The sequence below is a fragment of the Oncorhynchus mykiss genome, chromosome 13 (genome assembly GCF_057628025.1).
Source record: "Oncorhynchus mykiss isolate SJ-2025 chromosome 13, ASM5762802v1, whole genome shotgun sequence".
Taxonomy (NCBI): domain Eukaryota; kingdom Metazoa; phylum Chordata; class Actinopteri; order Salmoniformes; family Salmonidae; genus Oncorhynchus; species Oncorhynchus mykiss.
In genome coordinates, this window is record NC_143034.1 from 79,385,075 (window position 1) to 79,405,686 (window position 20,612).

The window sequence follows — 20,612 nt, forward strand, 5'->3', positions numbered from 1 at the left end:
TTTTGTGTGTTGTCCATCGACACAAGATGTCAGTTTCCCCCACATTCACCTAAACCTGACTACCAACGGTTCAACTGAGCCACCATTTGGTATGTTGTCACTGACATAAATTGTCACAGTTTCCCCCACATTCACCTAAAACCTGGCTAGCAAGTGTGCAACTGAGCGTCCATTTTGTGTCGTGCAGTGGACAAGGCGATGTACATGGTGGGCAGCTACGGGCCGCGGGTGGAGGAGCACGAGTTCATGACCCCGGTGGAGGAGGCGCCCAAAGGCATGATTGTCAGAGGCAGCTACCACATCAAGTCCCACTTCACTGACGACGACAAGACCGACCACCTCTCATGGGAGTGGAACCTGGGGATCAAGAAGGACTGGGACGAATAGAGAGGAGCCTCATTTCTCTCTCCCTCCTTCCCTCTCCCTGTGTCTCCACCTCTCCCTTTCCCCTTCCTTCCTTCCTTCCTTCCTTCCTTCCTTCCTTCCTTCCTTCCTTCCTTCCTTCCTTCCTTCCTTCTTACCCCTTCTCTCTCCCGTCTCCCCCACTTTCATCCCTCCTTCCTCCATCAAGAAGGACTGGGATGGATAGAGACCTCATCCTTCCCTCCATGCTTCCCTCTCCCTGTGTCTCCCCTCTCCCTCCTTCTCTCCCTCTTCATTTAGAAGGACTGGGATGGATAGAGACCCCATCCTTCTCTCCATGCTTCCCTCTCCCTGTGTCTCCCCTCTCCCTCTTCATTTAGAAGGACTGGGATGGATAGAGACCCCATCCTTCTCTCCATGCTTCCCTCTCCCTGTGTCTCCCCTCTCCCTCTTCATTTAGAAGGACTGGGATGGATAGAGACCCCATCCTTCTCTCCATGCTTCCCTCTCCCTGTGTCTCCCCTCTCCCTCTTCATTTAGAAGGACTGGGATGGATAGAGACCTCATCCTTCTCTCCCTCTTCATTTAGAAGGACTGTCTCTCCCTCTTTCTTCCTCCCCCCTCCTCTCCCCCCTCCCTCCAAGGCCCACCTGTATAATAGTAAAAGACAGAGGCCGGTATGAAAGGTGTAAACAGGAAGTTAGGTTAGGCACGGTCTAGAACGGGACAGAGAGGATGTTGTCATAAACCAAACCAGTATCACATCATAGTAGACAACCGAACATCGTGGGCTACAACCCAAAATGGCCCCCTATTCCCTATATAGTGCACTACACGCAGGGCTCTGGTTAAAAGTAGTGCACTATGTAGGGAATAGGGGGCCATTTTGGGAGGCAGGGGGTGTGAGCTGTAGGTGGAGATCCACTTGTCTATTTGTGATGTAATCTGATGCTCTCTACTACAGTGTGTTAACTGAAGGGGATCAAATGTAGTTAAACCCGTGGGACTCACTCATACAGTGAAGTTGGAGTATGGATATGTATTTACACCCCATAGTGGGAGAGGCACATTCTAGAAGGTTATTCTAAAGTGTTCTATTCAGAAAATTGCCAGTTCAACAAGGTTTCAAGGAGCAGCCCTTTGTAATGTTAGTTATCAGTTAGAATGTTTGACAACAGTGTGTCTCATACTCCTCAAGAAGTTACCATCTTCTAAGTCCTACATCTAGAATGACCATCTTCTAAGTTCTAGTTCTAGAATGACCATCTTCTAAGTCCTATATCTAGAATGACCATCTTCTAAGTCCTACATCTAGAATGACCATCTTCTAAGTTCTAGTTCTAGAATGACCATCTTCTAAGTTCTAGTTCTAGAATGACCATATTCTAAGTTCTAGTTCTAGAATGACCATCTTCTAAATTCTAGTTCTAGAATGACCATCTTCTAAGTTCTACATCTAGAATGACCATCTTCTAAGTTCTACATCTATAATTACCATCTTCTAAGTCCTACGTCTAGAATGACCATCTTCTAAGTTATAGTTATAGAAATATCATCTTCTAAGTTCTACATCTAGAATGACCATCTTCTAAGTCCTACATCTAGAATTACCATCTTCTAAGTGCTACATCTAGAATGACCATCTTCTAAGTTCTACATCTAGAATTACTATCTTCTAAGTTCTACATCTAGAATGACCATCTTCTAAGTTCTACATCTAGAATGACCATCTTCTAAGTCCTACATCTAGAATGACCATCTTCTAAGTTATAGTTCTAGAATGACCATCTTCTAAGTCCTACATCTAGAATGACCATCTTCTAAGTCCTACATCTAGAATGACCATCTTCTAAGTTCTACATCTAGAATGACCATCTTCTAAGTTATAGTTCTAGAATGACCATCTTCTAAGTCCTACATCTAGAATGACCATCTTCTAAGTTCTACATCTAGAATGACTATCTTCTAAGTTATAGTTCTAGAATGACCATCTTCTAAGTCCTACATCTAGAATCTAATTTCTGTTACTGTGTCTTTCAGTTGCCTTCTGTCTCTGTTATACTTGACACACCTGAGCTGTTATTGGATTCATGTAAAACAACATGGTTTCACGCTGTCTGGAGGAGTTTTACCATGGTAACATATCAACAGACAACTGTTGTTTTCTCAGGTTTGCCCTTATAGTTGCTCTATTTTTTCAATGCTGCTTGAATGTCATTTCCCCAATGTCTGCCTCTTTGCCTATTGAGAGAGTTGCTCTTTAAAAGATAACGCCATTCACCATGTATCAACCATCTCCCATTAAACATCATGTAAACATCCTGAGGAAGCCTGTTGTCTGGCTATGATGAAGAAAATGTGATTGTGATGTGTACAATATGCTCTGTAGTAGTCGCTACAGAATACAGCCCAACAGAAGTAGCCTACACAGTGTCTTTACCTCTCTGTTAGGTAGTGACCCTGAGACATATCTATACAGTACAGTAGAGGGTCAACTGGGTTGGAGGTTCCTTAATGGGCGCCACTGTTAGCACCCAAAGTATCATGACATGATTATTCCAGTCAGAATGTAAATTAGAATGTTACGATGGTGATTGGTTAGCCTGGGTATATCAGTATGCTTGGACCATCATGTCACTCCTAGCTACTTCCTGGCATCCAAACATGACAATGAATGGAATGGTGGCACAACACTGATCTGGGAGCAGCAGGTTAGACACTGATCTGGGAGCAGCAGGTTAGACACTGATCTGGGAGCAGCAGGTTAGACACTGATCTGTGAGCAGCAGGTTAGCGTTTGGTACCAACACAGAGGTTAGACACTGATCTGGGAGCAGCAGGTTAGACACTGATCTGGGAGCAGCAGGTTAGACACTGATCTGGGAGCAGCAGGTTAGACACTGATCTGGGAGCAGTAGGTTAGACACTGATCTGGGAGCAGTAGGTTAGACACTGATCTGGGAGCTGCAGGTTAGACACTGATCTGGGAGCAGCAGGTTAGCGTTTGGTGCCAGTGGTTAGTTTGCTGAAGTGTAGTGTATATCTGTTGCTCGGGGTCACTGTCCCCCTTTAACACCAAGCATGAGGCCTAAAGGCAGCGATGGACTCGGGTAACGAACTAATGAAACAGAAGAGAACTCCGTTCTATCTACGACGTGACCCGTTTTGTCCTGTCATGGAAACTCAGTGGATGAAGTCTTCGAGATTTGATCGATGCTGCCCCCCCCCCCCCCCCAAAAAAAACGTCAAAACGTCCTTGTCACTATTGTGTAAAGTCTTATGGTGTTGTAAGTGTTGTTGATGATGATGATGATGATGTTGATGATGATGATGATGATGTTGATGATGATGATGATGATGATATTGATGATGATGATATTGATGATCATGATATTGATGATGATATTGATGATGCCATTCAAAACGGTGGCGAACCCAGAAGTAACTGTAACGTGGGCTTGTTGAGTGTTGCATGGTTTCACATCTCTTCTTTCTTTAAAGACTGTTTTACTGTCACGTTGTGATTTTGAAAAGAAAAAAAACCAACCTGCAGATTGAAATGGGTTGCCAAGGATACCGCAGATATTTACAGGGATTTAGATCAAAAATACCTTTGTTATTACTACTGTGGCTGTGTTCCAAATGGACTCTAATTCCCTTTATAGTGTGTTGACTTGGACCCATAGAGAGTCATTCTATTCCCCTTTATAGAGTGTTGACTTGGACCCATAGAGAGTCATTCTATTCCCTTTATAATGTGTTAACCTGGACCCATAGAGAGTCATTCTGTTCCCTTTATAGAGGGTTAACCTGGACCCATAGAGAGTCATTCTATTCCCCTTTATAGAGTGTTAACTTGGACCCATAGAGAGTCATTCTATTCCCCTTTATAGAGTGTTAACTTGGACCCATAGAGAGTCATTCTATTCCCCTTTATAGTGTGTTGACTTGGACCCATAGAGAGTCATTCTATTCCCCTTTATAGAGTGTTAACTTGGACCCATAGAGAGTCATTCTATTCCCCTTTATAGTGTGTTGACTTGGACCCATAGAGAGTCATTCTATTCCCCTTTATAGAGTGTTAACTTGGACCCATAGAGAGTCATTCTATTCCCCTTTATAGTGTGTTGACTTGGACCCATAGAGAGTCATTCTATTCCCCTTTATAGAGTGTTAACTTGGACCCATAGAGAGTCATTCTATTCCCCTTTATAGAGTGTTAACTTGGACCCATAGAGAGTCATTCTATTCCCCTTTATAGTGTGTTGACTTGGACCCATAGAGAGTCATTCTATTCCCCTTTATAGAGTGTTAACTTGGACCCATAGAGAGTCATTCTATTCCCCTTTATAGTGTGTTGACTTGGACCCATAGAGAGTCATTCTATTCCCCTTTATAGAGTGTTAACTTGGACCCATAGAGAGTCATTATATTCCCCTTTATAGAGTGTTAACCTGGACCCATAGAGAGTCATTCTATTAACCTGGACCCATAGTCATTCTGTTCCCTTTATAGAGTGTTAACCTGGACCCATAGAGAGTCATTCACAGGGTGATTAACAGGACAAACACAATGCTAGATTCAGATATATACACATGATTAGGTGTCTGGTCTATTCAGGGCTCTGGTTAAAAGTAGTGGACTATATAGGGAATAGGGCTGCAGTATAAAGTAGTGCACTATATAGGGAATAGGGCTGTAGTATAAAGTAGTGCACTATATAGGGAATAGGGCTGTAGTATAAAGTAGTGCACTATATAGGGAATAGGGCTGTAGTATAAAGTAGTGCACTATATAGGGAATAGGGCTGTAGTATAAAGTAGTGCACTATATAGGGAATAGGACTGTAGTATAAAGTAGTGCACTATATAGGGAATAGGGCTGTAGTATAAAGTAGTGCACTATATAGGGAATAGGACTCTGTTCTAAAGGAGTACACTATATAGGGAACATGGCTCTGGTCTAAAGTAGTGCACTATATAGGGAATAAGGGGCCATATTGGACACAAGCCTGGGCCTGTGTGTAAAGTAGTGCACTATATAGTGAATAAGGGGCCATATTGGACACAAGCCTGGGCCTGTGTGTAAAGGTAGTGCACTATATAGGGAATAAGGGGCCATATTGGACACAAGCCTGGGCCTGTGTGTAAAGGTAGTGCACTATATAGGGAATAAGGGGCCATATTGGACACAAGCCTGGGCCTGTGTGTAAAGTACTTCTGCATTCTAAAGTGTTGGTATTCCAGCATCTTGTATCTTTTAATAAAGGTGATTTAATCAGCCACTTCCTGTCTGTCTGAACATGTGGACTCAACATCATTCCAAATAAGGCACTCGAATAAGCGGACGATAGGTGAAGGTACACTCTATATATACACCCTTTCAAATTTAGCGGATTTGGCTATTTCAGCCACACCCGTTGCTGACATGTGTATGAAATCGAGCACACAGCCATGAAATCTCCGTAGACACTCGGCAGTACCGTTCTGTGAGCTTGTGTGGCCTACCACATCGCGGTTGAGTCGTTATTGCTCCTAGGCGTTTCCCACTTCACAATAACAGCACTTACAGTTGACCCGGGCAGCTCTAGAAGGGCAGTAGTTTGACAAACTGACTTGTTGGAAAGGTGGCATCCTATGACGGTGCCACGTTGAAAGTCACTGAAGTCTTCAATAAGGCCATTCTACTGCCAATGTTTGTCTGTGGAGATTGCATGACTGTCTGCTCGATTTTATACACCTGTCAGCAACAGGTGTGGCTGAATTATTCGATTCCACTGATTTGAAGGCGTGTCCACATACTGCTGGTTATATGGTGTATTCCCCTGGTACATTACTCAGGTCTCACCAGTCCATTTATGCTGCTCTGGCGCCATCCTGTGGACTTCTGGGAACACAACTTCAACTCCGTTACATTCAATGAATCACACAAAGAGCCACTGGGCTGGAGCATGATGCAGTCTGAATCAGGTACTTATATGGATATCTGTTAAAAGTTAAAAATCTCAGTTAAAATCAGGGTTTTTAACAGAACACAGGTCATTACAAGTAAAAACATTCCTCAATTAGGTTTTATTTATTCATCTAATAAAAGAAGTGATAGACAGTATAGATAACCTGGTATCAACAGTGTTCAGGTTGGAAGACAGTACAGATATAAACTGGTATCAACAGTGTTCAGGTTGGAAGACAGTACAGATATAACCTGGTATCAACAGTGTTCAGGTTGGAAGACAGTACAGATATGAACTGGTATCAACAGTGTTCAGGTTGGAAGACAGTACAGATATAACCTGGTATCAACAGTGTTCAGGTTGGAAGACAGTACAGATATAACCTGGTATCAACAGTGTTCAGGTTGGAAGACAGTACAGATATAAACTGGTATCAACAGTGTTCAGGTTGGAAGACAGTACAGATATGAACTGGTATCAACAGTGTTCAGGTTGGAAGACAGTACAGATATAACCTGGTATCAACAGTGTTCAGGTTGGAAGACAGTACAGATATAAACTGGTATCAACAGTGTTCAGGTTGGAAGACAGTACAGATATAACCTGGTATCAACAGTGTTCAGGTTGGTGTTCAGGTTGGAAGACAGTACAGATATAAACTGGTATCAACAGTGTTCAGGTTGGGAGACAGTACAGATATAAACTGGTATCAACAGTGTTCAGGTTGGAAGACAGTACAGATATAACCTGGTATCAACAGTGTTCAGGTTGGAAGACAGTACAGATATAACCTGGTATCAACAGTGTTCAGGTTGGAAGACAGTACAGATATAAACTGGTATAAACAGTGTTCAGGTTGGAAGACAGTACAGATATAACCTGGTATCAACAGTGTTCAGGTTGGAAGACAGTACAGATATAACCTGGTATCAACAGTGTTCAGGTTGGTGTTCAGGTTGGAAGACAGTACAGATATAACCTGGTATCAACAGTGTTCAGGTTGGAAGACAGTACAGATATAACCTGGTATCAACAGTGTTCAGGTTGGTGTTCAGGTTGGAAGACAGTACAGATATAACCTGGTATCAACAGTGTTCAGGTTGGAAGACAGTACAGATATAACCTGGTATCAACAGTGTTCAGGTTGGAAGACAGTACAGATATAACCTGGTATAAACAGTGTTCAGGTTGGAAGACAGTACAGATATAACCTGGTATCAACAGTGTTCAGGTTGGAAGACAGTACAGATATAAACTGGTATCAACAGTGTTCAGGTTGGAAGACAGTACAGAGATAAACTGGTATCAACAGTGTTCAGGTTGGTGTTCAGGTTGGAAGACAGTACAGATATACAGTGCCTTGCGAAAGTATTCGGCCCCCTTGAACTTTGCGACCTTTTGCCACATTTCAGGCTTCAAACATAAAGATATAAAACTGTATTTTTTTGTGAAGAATCAACAACAAGGGGGACACAATCATGAAGTGGAACGACATTTATTGGATATTTCAAACTTTTTTAACAAATCAAAAACTGAAAAATTGGGCCACATTCTTATCGGCAGACAACAGCCTTGGTGTCTCAAATGACTGCCTCGCCTGGTTCACCAACTACTTCTTAGACAGAGTTCAGTGTGTCAAATTGGAGGGCCTGTTGTCCGGACCTTTGGCAGTCTCTATGGAGGTACCACAGAGTTCAATTCTCGGGCTGACTCTTTTCTCTGTATACATCAATGATGTCGCTCTTGCTGCTGGTGATTCTCTTATCCACCTCTACGTAGACGACACCATTCTGTATACTTCGGGCCCCTTCCCTGGACACTGTGTTAACTAACCTCCTTCAATGCCACACAACTCTCCTTCCGTGGCCTCCAACTGCTCTTAAATGCAAGTAAGACTAAATGCATGCGCTTCAACCGATCGCTGCCCGCACCCGCCAACCCGCCGACTAGCATCACTACTCTGGACGGTTCTGACTTAGAATATGTGGACAACTACAAATGCCTAGGAGTCTGGTCCGTGTGGAAGTTGCAGCGATGAGACAAGACTATAACTACCAATTGGAAACCATGAAATTGGGGAGAAAAAACCAACAAGATCAATGATTTGTAAATGAAACCCGTTTTAACAACTCAGTGTGGTGATTCATTATATTAATGAATGACTCTAGTTGACAATGTCTGTCAACTTCAATGGTGTTTATTCATGAATATATACAATCATATGTTTGACACACTAGAAAAATATTCTACATTGTTGCTCCAGTGTGTCTTACTGAACATGACCCTGATTAGAGTGATACATCATGTGTTTGACACAGGGACCACCTGACACAGTGACACTGAGGTATCATCATGAACCCTAAACCCTGGATAGAGGGGCTCAGTGAACGTGGAGGTGAATGTGTGCAGGTGGGTCAGTGTGTCAGAGGAGGCTCTATAGAAGGACAGAGTGCCGTCTGGCCAGTCCAGATACACTCCTACTCTGTGGGAGCTGGAGGAGGGGACGTCTATGGTAGTGTCATTATTATTGTGACAGGCAATATAACTGTAGTCAGAGCAGTCCAGACTCCAAGACTTGTCATTGTATCCAAGACCACAGTCCTCAACCCTTCCTCTCCTGTTGATTCCTTTATATGTCACTCCTATATCAGCCCTTCTCCCACTCCACTCTACCTCCCAGTAACAGCGCCCAGTCAGACCCTCTCTACACAGCACCTGTTCATAGTCCTCAAATCTCTTTGGGTGATCAGGATACGGCTGCTCCTCTGTCCTCCATGTCACCTTTCTGTTCTCCTCAGACAGAGAGAGGAGTCTGTTTACTGTGTTTGGGTCCAGTGTGAGATCACAGACATCTGATGGATGAAACCAGACACAATATTAGAAATCATCATCATTCACATTAGAACGTTAACTCACTTTTTACTAATTCATTTAATGTAGATGTTTCTAGGTATCAAAAGGAGAAGTTAAGGTAACTTGAGACTTGTTGAATGATCATATGTTATACTGTATGGTAATATAAAACACACTAATTCACATTAATTAACCAAGTAAGTAATGATGGTGTCAAATCAATTATTTTTAAACTTTGGTGTCCCTGATTTCTGCTTCTGTAGAACTACAGCTGATATTTAATATGACCAAGTAAGTAATGATGGTGGTCTTTGACTTTGACTTAACTTGAATTAAGACTTATTCTTAGTCCTATTCTTCACCTGTCAACACTCACATTTTCTAAGCCCAGGTTTCATTCTGTTCTCTCCACCATGTTCCACACTGTAGCGGTGAGCAGAAGAACAGACAGTCATTGAGGGATACACCTGAACACACACACACACACACACACACACACACACACACACACACACACACACACACACACACACACACACACACACACACACACAACTTTGTCCAAGTGGTGGTAAGAATGTTTGTCTTAACTAGCCTGATAAGTCAAACATGTCTGATATGAACATTGACATAAACCCTCTACATACTTGAGTTTCTCCAGTCTGCAGTGTGGTTCCTCCAGTCCAGCAGAGAGCAGTCTGACTCCTGAGTCTCCTGGGTGATTGTAGCTCAGGTCCAGCTCTCTCAGGTGTGAGGGGTTTGACCTCAGAGCTGAGACCAGAGAAGCACAGCCTTCCTCTGTGACTAGACAACCTGACAGCCTGCAAAGAGTCAAATCATATTAAAATCACACTGATATTCTTTGGTGGTGACAATAGCTGCAGTAAATAAAAAAATATTCGTAACTTATTTTGTACATAATGTTTCTAAAAACTTTCAAGGAGAGAGACTCTAACCCAGAAGAACCATCAAACAGGCAAAGCTTCAATACAGGACTAAGATCGAGTCGTACTACATCGGTTCTGACGCTCGTCGGATGTGGCAGGGCTTGCAAACCATTACAGACTACAAAGGGAAGCACAGCTGAGAACTGCCCAGTGACACGAGCCTACCAGATGAGCTTAACTACTTCTATGCTCGCTTCGAGGCAAATAACACTGAAATATGCATGAGAGCACCAGCTGTTCTGGAAGACTGTGTGATCACGTTCTCCTCAGCCGATGTGAGTAAGACCTTTAAACAGGTCAACATTCACAAGGCCGCAGGGCCAGACGGATTACCAGGACGTGTACTGCGAGCATGTGCTGACCAACTGTTAGGTGTCTTCACTGACATTTTCAACCTCTCCCTGTCCGAGTCTGTAATAGCAACATGTTTTAAGCAGACCACCATAGTCCCTGTGCCCAAGAACACTACGGTAAACTGCCTAAATGACTACAGACCCGTAGCACTCACGTCTGTAGCCATGGAGTGCTTTAAAAGGCTGGTAATGGCTCACATCAACAGCATTATGCCAGAAACCCTAGACTCACTCCACTTTGCATACCGGCCTAACAGATCCACAGATCATGCAATCTCTATTGCACTCCACACTGCCTTTTCCCACCTGGACAAAAGGAACATCAATGAAAATGCTATTCATTGACTACAGCTCAACGTTCAACACCATAGTGCCCTCAAAGCTCATCAATAAGCTAAGGACCCTGGGACTAAACACCTCCCTCTGCAACTGGATCCTGGACTTCCTGACGGGCCACCCCCAGGTGGTAAGGGTAGGTAACAACACATCTGCCATGCTGATCCTCACCACAGGGGCCCCTCAGGGGTGTGTGCTCAGTCCCCTAATGTACTCCCTGTTCACTCATGGCTGCACGGCCAGGCACGACTCCAACACATCATCAAGTTTGCCGATGGCAAAACAGTGGTAGGCCTGATCACCGACAACGATGAGACAGCCTATAGGGAGGAGGTCAGAGACCTGGCCGTGTGGTTCCAGGACAACAACCTCTCCCTCAATGTGATCAACACAAAGGAGATGATTGTGGACTACAGGAAAACGAGGACCGAGCACGCCCCCATTCTCATCGACGGGTCTGTAGTGGAGCAGGTTGAGAGCTTCAAGTTCCTTGGTGTCCACATCACCAGCAAACTAACATAGTCCAAGCATACCAAGACAGTTGTGAAGAGGGCACGACAAAACCAATTCCCCCTCAAGAGACTGAAAAGATTTGGCATGGGTCCTCAGATCTTCAAAAGGTTCTACACCTGCACCATCGAGAGCATCCTGACTGTTTGTATCACTGCCTGGTACGGCAACTGCTCGGCCTCCGACCGCAAGGCACTACACAGGGTAGTGCGAGTGGCCCAATACACCACTGGGGCCAAGCTTACTTGGTGTCCACACCATTCATTAAAAATCTCCTACAATGTGATTTTCTGGATTTTTTTTTCTCATTTTGTCTGTCATAGTTGAAGTGTACCTATGATGAAAATTACAGGCCTCTCTCATCTTTTTAAGTGGGAGAACTTGCACAATTGGTGGCTGACTAAATACTTTTTTGCCCCACTATATGTATGAATAGCCTCAAATAAAAGGTGACATTCTGTACTGTCACCTAATATGAAACATTATATCTCAAATCCAAAATGCTGGAGCATGGCAACACATTTAAAACTGTAAGCTTCACTGTCCAAACACATATGGTGTGGACTATGTGTGTCTGGTAAACACATGTGGATCTGGTGAACAGTTATCACTTGTTGACCAACTACAGGAATACTGACCTCAGAGTCTCCAGTTTACAGTGGCGATTCCCCAGTCCAGCAGAGAGCAGCTTCACTCCTGAATCCTTCAGGTCATTGTTACTCAGATCCAGCTCTCTCAGGTGTGAGGGGTTTGACCTCAGAGCTGAGACCAGAGAAGCACAGCCTTCCTCTGCGACTAGACAGCCTGACAGCCTGCAAAGAGTCAAATCATATTAAAATCACACTGCTATTCTTTGGTGGTGAAAATAGTGGCAGTATATATTTTCACAAAGTTCAGATATACCAGTGTCCTGAAACCTGCCATATTTATTCATAAATGAATGTATCATTATTATAAACTACAAATTATAATTTCATAGTATTATCATTGCATAGTATTATCATTGCATAGTATTATCATTGCATAGTATTGCATAGTATTGCTTGTATTGCTTATCATTGCATAGTATTATCATTGCATAGTATTATCATTGCATAGTATTATCATTGCATAGTATTATCATTGCAGAGTATTATCATTGCATAGTGTTGCTTGTAGATAGAAACATGTAAAGTACAAATATTATAGTAGACTGACCAGACCAGTTTAAAAAGCAGTATCAGTCAAAAGACAGACAGTGAGGTATCAGATTTAGATTGTATTGAGTATACAGTCCACACCATATCTATTTTGACAGTGAAGCTAACATTTTAAATGTGGCTCTGTACTCTAACATTTTGGAATTGGAATCAAATGTTTCAAATCTTTTTATTTTAGGATATTTTAATACATATCTGTTTCCCGTTTTGAAATGACAGCACTTTATGTATCAAGTCCGCCCATTTGAAGAAGTCATAAGTATTCTGATCAGTTCACTCAAAGTATATTAAAGTAGTCAAAATAATAGTATTTGGTCCCATATTCCTTGAACACAATGCAATGACTACATCAAGCTTGTGACTTAAACTCGTTGGCTGCATTTGCAGTTTGTTTTGGGTTATGTTTTGCCCAATATTTAAATGGCGGGTGATGACTGGAGTAATTGTCTTTATAAGTGAGTAGATAACATGTTTCTAAACACTACTAAATTAATCCTGATGATGCCATGATTAAGAAAAACCATTAATGAATCATGAATAATAATGAGTGAGTAAGTTAGAGGCTACAACAAAACATGCTAACCTCTCACCATTACCAATAGCAGGAGAGGTGGTGTGGACTATGGTGTGGACTATGTGTGTCTGGTAAACACATGTGGATCTGGTGAAGAGTTATAATTTGTTGACCAACTACAGGAATACTGACCTCAGAGTCTCCAGTTTACAGTGGGGATTCCCGAGTCCAGCAGAGAGCAGCTTCACTCCTGAATCCTTCAGGTCATTGTTACTCAGATCCAGCTCTCTCAGGTGTGAGGGGTTTGACTTCAGAGCTAAGACCAGAGAAGCACAGCCTTCCTCTGTGACTACACAACCTGACAGCCTGACAAAGAGATCATCATGACTTCACAAACACACTGTTATAATCCAAGTAGCATTCGAACGTGTTTGTTTTTGTCCAGTATAAATATTCTGTTTTTTTTGTCTATTTTTGTATATATTTATTTTTCCTTTTTCAAATTATATATCCCTTCCTGCAACCCGCCTCACCCCATTACCTTTAGCTGCTTTAAGCTCGGATAATACCTGCTAGTCTGCACAGCGCGATATCAACCCAGAGCATATCGGACTGATTTTCTCCACTAGATCACCGGATTCCTGCAGCAAGATCTAGACCATTACACCGGATCATCACCGCTAGCTAGCTGCTACCGGGAGGCTCTGCCCCGAAGCTAATGAGCTTAGCCCATCTCCCGGCTAGCCGATAAAGTACACCAGCTAACTCTTGGGCTACAATACCTCTTTTGCCAATTGGTCTGGACCCTTTATTGTCGACATGAGCCCCGCCAATCCATCACGACTGGTCTGCCGATGTAATTGTCCAATTGTTTTCAACATGTTTTTCCGTTGTGATGCCGCAGAAGAGCCATCTGCTTGTCCCGACCCGCTAGCTTTCTGAACACCGTGTCTCCCGACCCACTAGCTTTCTGAACATCGTGTCTCCCGGCCCGCTAGCTTTCTGAACGCCGTGTCTCCCGGCCCGCTAGCTTTCTGAACACCGTGTCTCCCGACCCGCTAGCTTTCTGAACACCGTGTCTCCCGACCCGCTAGCTTTCTGAACGCTGTGTCTCCCGACCCCCTCAGTCCCCAGCTGTGCCCTGGACACCATATGTGAATTGATATCCCCCCATCTATCTTCAGAGTTCGTACCGGCCGTCCTACAATCTAAGATAGATGCCCTCAATCTCACACAAATGATCAAGGAACCTACCAGGTACAAGCCTAAATTGGCAAACATGGGCACCCTCATAGATATCATCCTGACCAACTAGCCCTCTAAATACACCTCTGGTGTCTTCAACCAGGATCTCAGCGATCACTGCCTCATTGCCTGCATCCGTAATGGGTCAGCGGTCAAACAACCTCCACACATCACTGTCAAATGCTCCCTAAAACACTTCAGCGATCAAGCCTTTCTAATTGACCTGGCCGGCGTATCCTGGAATGATATTGACCTCATCCCGTCACTAGAGGATGCCTGGTTGTTCTTTAAAAGTGTTTTCCTCACCATCTTAAATAAACATGCCCCATTCAAAAAAAATGAACTAAGAACAGATATAGCCCTTGATTCACTCCAGACCTGACTGCCCTTGACCAGCACTAGCATCGAATAGACCCCGTGATATGCAACTTTTCAGAAAAGTTAGGAACCAATATACACAGTCAGTTAGGAAAGCAAAGGCTTTTTCAAACATACATTTTCATCCTGTAGCACTAACTCCCAAAATATTTGGGACACTGTAAAGTCAATGGAGAATAAGAGCACCTCCTCCCAGCTGCCCACTGCACTGAGGCTAGGAATCACTGTCACCACCGATAAATCTACGATAATCGAGAAGTTAAACAAGCATTTCTCTACGGCTGGCCTTGTTTTCCACCTGGCTACCCCTACCCCGGCCAACAGCACTGCACCCCCCACAGCACCTTGCCCAAGCCCCCCCCCCCAGCTTCTCCTTCACCAAAATCCAGATAGTTGATGTTCTGAAAGAGCTGCAAAATCCGGACCCCTACAAATCAGCTGGGCTAGACAATCTGGACCATCTCTTTCTAAAATGATCCGCCGCAATTGTTGCAACCCTTATTACTAGTCTGTTCAACCTCTCCTTCGTATCGTCTGAGATTCCTAAAGATTGGAAAGCTGCCGGGGTCATCCCCCTATTCAAAGGGGGTGACACTCTAGACCCAATGTTACGCTCGTCGATGGAAGGATCCGACCAAGGTGCAGCGCGGTATGCGTACATCTTACTTTATTCAATGAACACCAAAAAAACAACAAATACAAACAAAATGAAAAGTTTAGTAAACGGCACCAAAACAAAATCCCACAAACTACTGGGAAACTGGGAAAAAGCTGTCTAAGTATGATCCCCAATCAGAGACAACGATAGACAGCTGCCTCTGATTGGGAACCATACCAGGCCAACAAAGAAATATAAAACATAGATTGCCCACCCTAGTTACACTCTGACCTAACCAAATAGAGATTTAAAAGGATCTCTAAGGTCAGGGCGTGACACCCAAACTGTTACAGATCTACAGTTGAATTCGGAAGTTTACGGAAGTTTACATACACCATAGCCAAACACATTTAAACCCAGTTTTAATCGTAGTAAAAATGTTCCTGTCTTAGGTCAGTTAGGATCACCACTTTATTTTAAGGATGTGAAATGTCAGAATAATAGTAGAGAGAATTATTTATTTCAGCTTTTATTTCTTTCATCACATTCCCAGTGGGTCAGAAGTTAACATACACTCAATTAGTATTGAACATACTTCTTTCTGAAATAAATATTATAGTTTGATTACATTTTACGGTATCTTAGGAGTAAAAATAAACATATTTTGAATTGATGAAACAAAGTTTAGGGAGTAGATTGTCAGATTCCTTTCTCTGCATGTTGAACGAGTGGATTACTCAAATCGATGGCGCCAACTAAACTGTCTTTTTGGGATATAAAGAAGGATTTTATCTAACAAAACGACCCTACATGTTATAGCTGGGACCCTTTGGATGACAAATCAGAGGAAGATTTTCAAAAAGTAAGTGAATATTGAATCGCTATTTTGCTATTTGTGAATTTATGATACCTGTGCGGGTGGAAAAATATTTTGATGTGGGGCGCCGTCCTAAAACAATCGCATGGCATGCTTTCTCTGTAATAGCTACCGTAAATCGGACAGTACAGTTAGAATATAAGCTTTCAACCGAAATAAGACACATACTGTATGTACCTAAATGTTTAATATCCGTATTGTTTATGATTATTTATTGGAATTGCCCGCCCTCCAGTTTCACCGGAAGTTGTCTCGCATGTGGGATGCCTAGCCCTAAAAGGAACCGTCTTGCCAAAACTGTAGTTTGTAACAAGAAATTTTAGGAGTGGTTGAAAAGTTGGAGTGGTTGGAGTTAAGGAGTGGTTGTAGTTTTAATGACTCCAACCTAAGTGTATTTTATCTTCCGACTTCAACTGTATATCCATTCTGCCTTAAGTCTTTGAATGCCAAGTTAACAAACAGATCACCGACTATTTTGAATCCCACCATACTTTCTCCGTTATGCAATCTGGTTTACGAACTGGTCATGGGTGCACCTCAGCCATGCTCAAGGTCCTAAATTATATCATAACCGCCATCGATAAAAGACAGTACTGTGCAGCCGTCTTCATTGAACTGGCCAAGGCTTTTGACTCTGTCAATCACCGTATTCTTATCGGCAGACTCAACAACCTTGGTTTCTCAAATGACTGCCTTGCCTGGTTCACCAACTACTTCTCAGATAGAGTTCAGTGTGTCATATCGGATGGCCTGTTGTCCGAACCTCTGGCAGCCTATAAGGGGGTTCCACAGGGTTCAATTCTCGGGCCGACTCTTGTCTCTGTATATATCAATGATGTAATTTACAAAATAGCCTCCAACACTATACTCAGCAAATTGGATGTAGTCTATCACAGTGCCATCCGTTTTGTCACCAAAGCCCCATATACTACCCACCACTGCGACCTGTATGCTCTCGTCAGCTGGCCCTCGCTACGTATTCGTCGAACCCACTGGCTCCAGGTCATCTATAAGTCTTTTCGAGGTAAAGCTCTGCCTTATCTCAGCTCACTGGCCAGCATAACAACACCCACCCTGTAGCACACGCTCCAGCAGGTATATGTCACTGGTCATCCCCAAAGCCAACACTACCTTTGGCCGCATTTTCTTCCAGCTCTCTGCTGCCAATGACTGGAACGAATTGCAAAAATCACTGAAGTTGGAGACTTATATCTCCCTCACTAACTTTAAGCATCAGCTGTGAGAGCAGTTTACCGATCGCTGCAGCTGTACACAGCCCATCTGTAAATAGCCCATACAACTACCTACCTCATTCCCATGTAGTTCTTTTTCTATTTTGCACCCCAGTATTTCACGTTGCACATCATCATCTGCACATCTATTCACTCCAGTGCTAAATTGAAATTATTTCGCAACTATGGCCTATTTATTGCCTTACCTCTCAAATCTTATTTCATTTGTTACTGACTGTACTGACTGCTTGTTTATGTGTTGTTGTCTTTTTTGTTGCACTGCTATGCTTTATCTTGGTCAGGTCGCAGTTGTAAATGAGAACTTGTTCTCAACTGGTTAAATAAAGGTCAAATCATTTTTTTTTAATTGTTCATTTAACACCAGTAGTGTAGAAGGACAATGGCAGATGTATTTTTTTTTTTTCACAAACAACATATAGATTCACCTTCCGACTCCTAGAATTGTATGGTCATATTGTTATACTAATGTGAACACCAATGCATTTATTCAATATGTTTTTCAAAATAATATATTATACATATTATAATACATATTTTTCTCTAAACTGAATATTTCTTCCTGATGTTTAGTTCTTATATGTCATTTTATTTACTCACAGAACAGCTCTGGAGGCTTTGACCACTGGCAGGAGCCTCAGAAGACCTTCCTCTGATCTGGAGTATTTCTTCAGGTCAAACACATCCAGCTCCTTTTCTGAAGTCAGCAACACAAAGACCAGAGCTGACCACTGTACAGGTGATAGGCCGGCTCTAGAGAGACTTCCAGATCTCAGGTAGCTTTGGATCTCCTCCACTAGAGAATGGTCATTCAGTTCATTCAGACAGTGGAACAGATTGATGCTCCTCTCTGGAGAGGGATTGTCCCTGATCTTCTCCTTGATGTACTTGACTGTTTCTTCATGGCTCTGTGAGCTGCTTCTTGTCTTTGTCAGTAGACCTCGTAAGTGCTTCTGATTGGACTCCATTGAGAGGCCCAGAAGGAAGCGGAGGAACAGGTCCAGGTTTCCTGTCTCACTTTGTAAGGCTTTATCCACAGCACTCTTGTAGACAGTAACTTCAGGCTCGTCTCTGAATAGCAAAGAAAAGTTACTCGATTTTGTTTGCAGTTTGTCCATTAGATTCTCATTGTTGTTGGTGAATGAGAGGAACACATATACAGAAGCCAGAAACTCCTGAATGCTCAGATGAACAAAGCAGTACACCTTGACCTGGTACAGCCCACATTCCTCTTTAAAGAGCTGTGTGCACAATCCTGAGTACACTGAGGCTTCATTGACATCAATGCCAGCTTCCCTAAGGTCTTCTTCATAGAAAATCAGATTGCCATTCACAAGCTGTTGAAAAGCCAGTTTTCCAAGTGACAGAATGCTCTTTTTATTCCAGTGTGGATCTGTCTCTTCTTTCCCAAGATACTTTTCATTATTCTGTTTGGTATGAAACACCACAATGTGTGTGTACATCTCAGTCAGAGTCTTGGGCATCTCTTCTCTCTGATGTTTCAGCATGTGTTCAAGGACTGTTGCAGAAATCCAACAGAAGACTGGAATGTGGCACATGATGTGGAGGCTCCTTGATGTCTTTATGTGTGAGATGATTCTGATGGCCAGGTCCTCATCACTGAATCTCTTCCTGAAGTATTCCTCCTTCTGTGGGTCATCAAACCCTCGTACCTCTGTCACCTGGTCAACACACCCTGAAGGGATCTTATTGGCTGCTGCAGGCCGGGTAGTTATCCAGAGGAGAGCAGAGGGAAGCAGATTTCCCTTGATGAGATTTGTCAGCAGAACATCCACTGAGGTTGACTCTGTGACGTCACAACAGATCTTGTTCTTCTGGAAGTCTAGGGGAAGTCGGCACTCATCCAGACCATCAAAGATGAACAGAACTTTGTACTTGTCGTAGTTGGAGATTCCTGATTGTTTGGTTTCCATTGAGAAGTGATTAAGAAGTTCAATGAAAGTGTGTTTGTCCCCTTTCATCAAATTCAGCTCCCGGAAAGGGAATGAAAATACAAATTGGACATCCTGATTTGCTTTTCCTTCAGCCCAGTCCAGAATGAACTTCTGCACAGAGACTGTTTTTCCAATGCCAGCGACTCCCTTTGTCAGCACAGTTCTGATACGTTTGTCTTCTCCAGTTAAGGGTTTGAAGATGTCATTACATTTGATTGCAGTCTCTGGTCTTGCTTGTTTCCTGGTTGTTGTCTCAATCTGTCTCAGCTCATGTTCATTATTGACCTCTCCTGTTCCACCCTCTGTGATGCAGAGCTCTGTGTAGATCTTATTGAGAAGTGTTGGGTTTCCTTGTTTAGCGATCCCCTCAAATACACATTGAAACTTCTTCTTTAGATTAGATTTGAGTTCACGGTGGCAAATCACAGCAAGCTCATTTGACTCTAGAAATAACACAGAGGATATTAATATTACGTCTGTTTTAATGCCTACAGTATTGTAGGACTGATATAAAGTTTTAAATTATTGTCATTTATTCTCTTAACTGACTGTGTAAATGTTTTCATAATGCATTACAGACTGGTGTGACTGATTATATTATTATTGGTATTATTGATGGTATTATTAATGTTCTCTCTCTCTCTCTCTCTAAATTAATCATCACAACCCATCCCTGCTGCTACTTGATGAGGTCACTAGGTGTTGTGTTAAGACTACTATAATATCATTGAGTTATACAGCTACTTTAGCTGTACTTTAGCTTCAGCTTTTAAATGTTATTAAACATCATTCATCATGAGGCAGAGAGATCTTACTTTTCTCCAGTTTGTCAGCAAGCTCCTTCTGGTTCATTTTCCTCAGGATGTGCAGTGTGATCTTCAGAGCCCCCTCTCTGGCACTGCTCTCCTGCTTCTCATCTTCAGCGTCCACCACTTCCTTATCCTGCTTCTGACTCTCAAAGCCTTCTGGGAGTTCTGGACTAAGAATCCTCTTGAACATCTTCAGCTCGTTCTTCAAAAATGTCATAATATTCTCTTCAAGCAACTGAAATAAATGAGGTAAATAAGTTAAGCAAGATAATAAATGCTTTCTAATTAACATATTAATGAATGATTGACAGATTACATTTTCTTGAGATAAACAAAATCAAATGTACATAACAGGACCACATACACTGAATATGGAGGCCAGGTCTGTTTGATGACTCTGGGAAGACTGACCACTGAGAATCTCTGACTCTGATCTCTCCTGTCGGTTTCTGTGGACAAAACACGAGATTAT

The 20,612-nt window shown here is 42.7% G+C and overlaps 3 protein-coding genes across 4 annotated transcripts in view; 1 reads left to right on the forward strand and 2 right to left on the reverse strand.

Moving 5' to 3' along the window:
• Window positions 1-5,647, forward strand: part of arhgdig (Rho GDP dissociation inhibitor gamma) — a 49,725-nt gene extending 44,078 nt beyond the window's left edge. For both annotated transcript variants that reach the window (XM_090197899.1, XM_090197898.1), the window contains exon 6: window positions 188-5,647. In XM_090197899.1, the coding sequence (XP_090054025.1) occupies window positions 188-387 (200 nt within the window). In that variant the 3' untranslated portion in view covers window positions 388-5,647. The remainder of the gene's footprint in view (window positions 1-187) is intronic.
• A 2,148-nt stretch (window positions 5,648-7,795) lies between these two features.
• LOC118937873 (stonustoxin subunit beta-like) lies at window positions 7,796-9,650 on the reverse strand. Its single transcript, XM_036939647.2, has 2 exons — window positions 9,546-9,650; window positions 7,796-9,168 (listed from the first exon to the last, which is right to left on the reverse strand). Exons 1-2 carry the CDS (start codon window positions 9,622-9,624, stop codon window positions 8,618-8,620), a joined length of 630 nt encoding a protein of 209 aa, XP_036795542.2. The 5' UTR covers window positions 9,625-9,650; the 3' UTR covers window positions 7,796-8,617.
• Window positions 9,651-17,720: 8,070 nt separating this feature from the next.
• The window catches only part of LOC149979029 (NLR family CARD domain-containing protein 3-like), a 165,027-nt gene continuing 162,135 nt past the window's right edge, over window positions 17,721-20,612 (reverse strand). The window contains exons 4-6 of the mRNA XM_090197923.1: window positions 20,505-20,589; window positions 20,147-20,375; window positions 17,721-19,774 (exon numbers count right to left, since the gene is read on the reverse strand). Of these exons, the coding sequence (XP_090054049.1) occupies window positions 17,973-19,774; window positions 20,147-20,375; window positions 20,505-20,589 (2,116 nt within the window). The 3' untranslated portion in view covers window positions 17,721-17,972. The remainder of the gene's footprint in view (window positions 19,775-20,146; window positions 20,376-20,504; window positions 20,590-20,612) is intronic.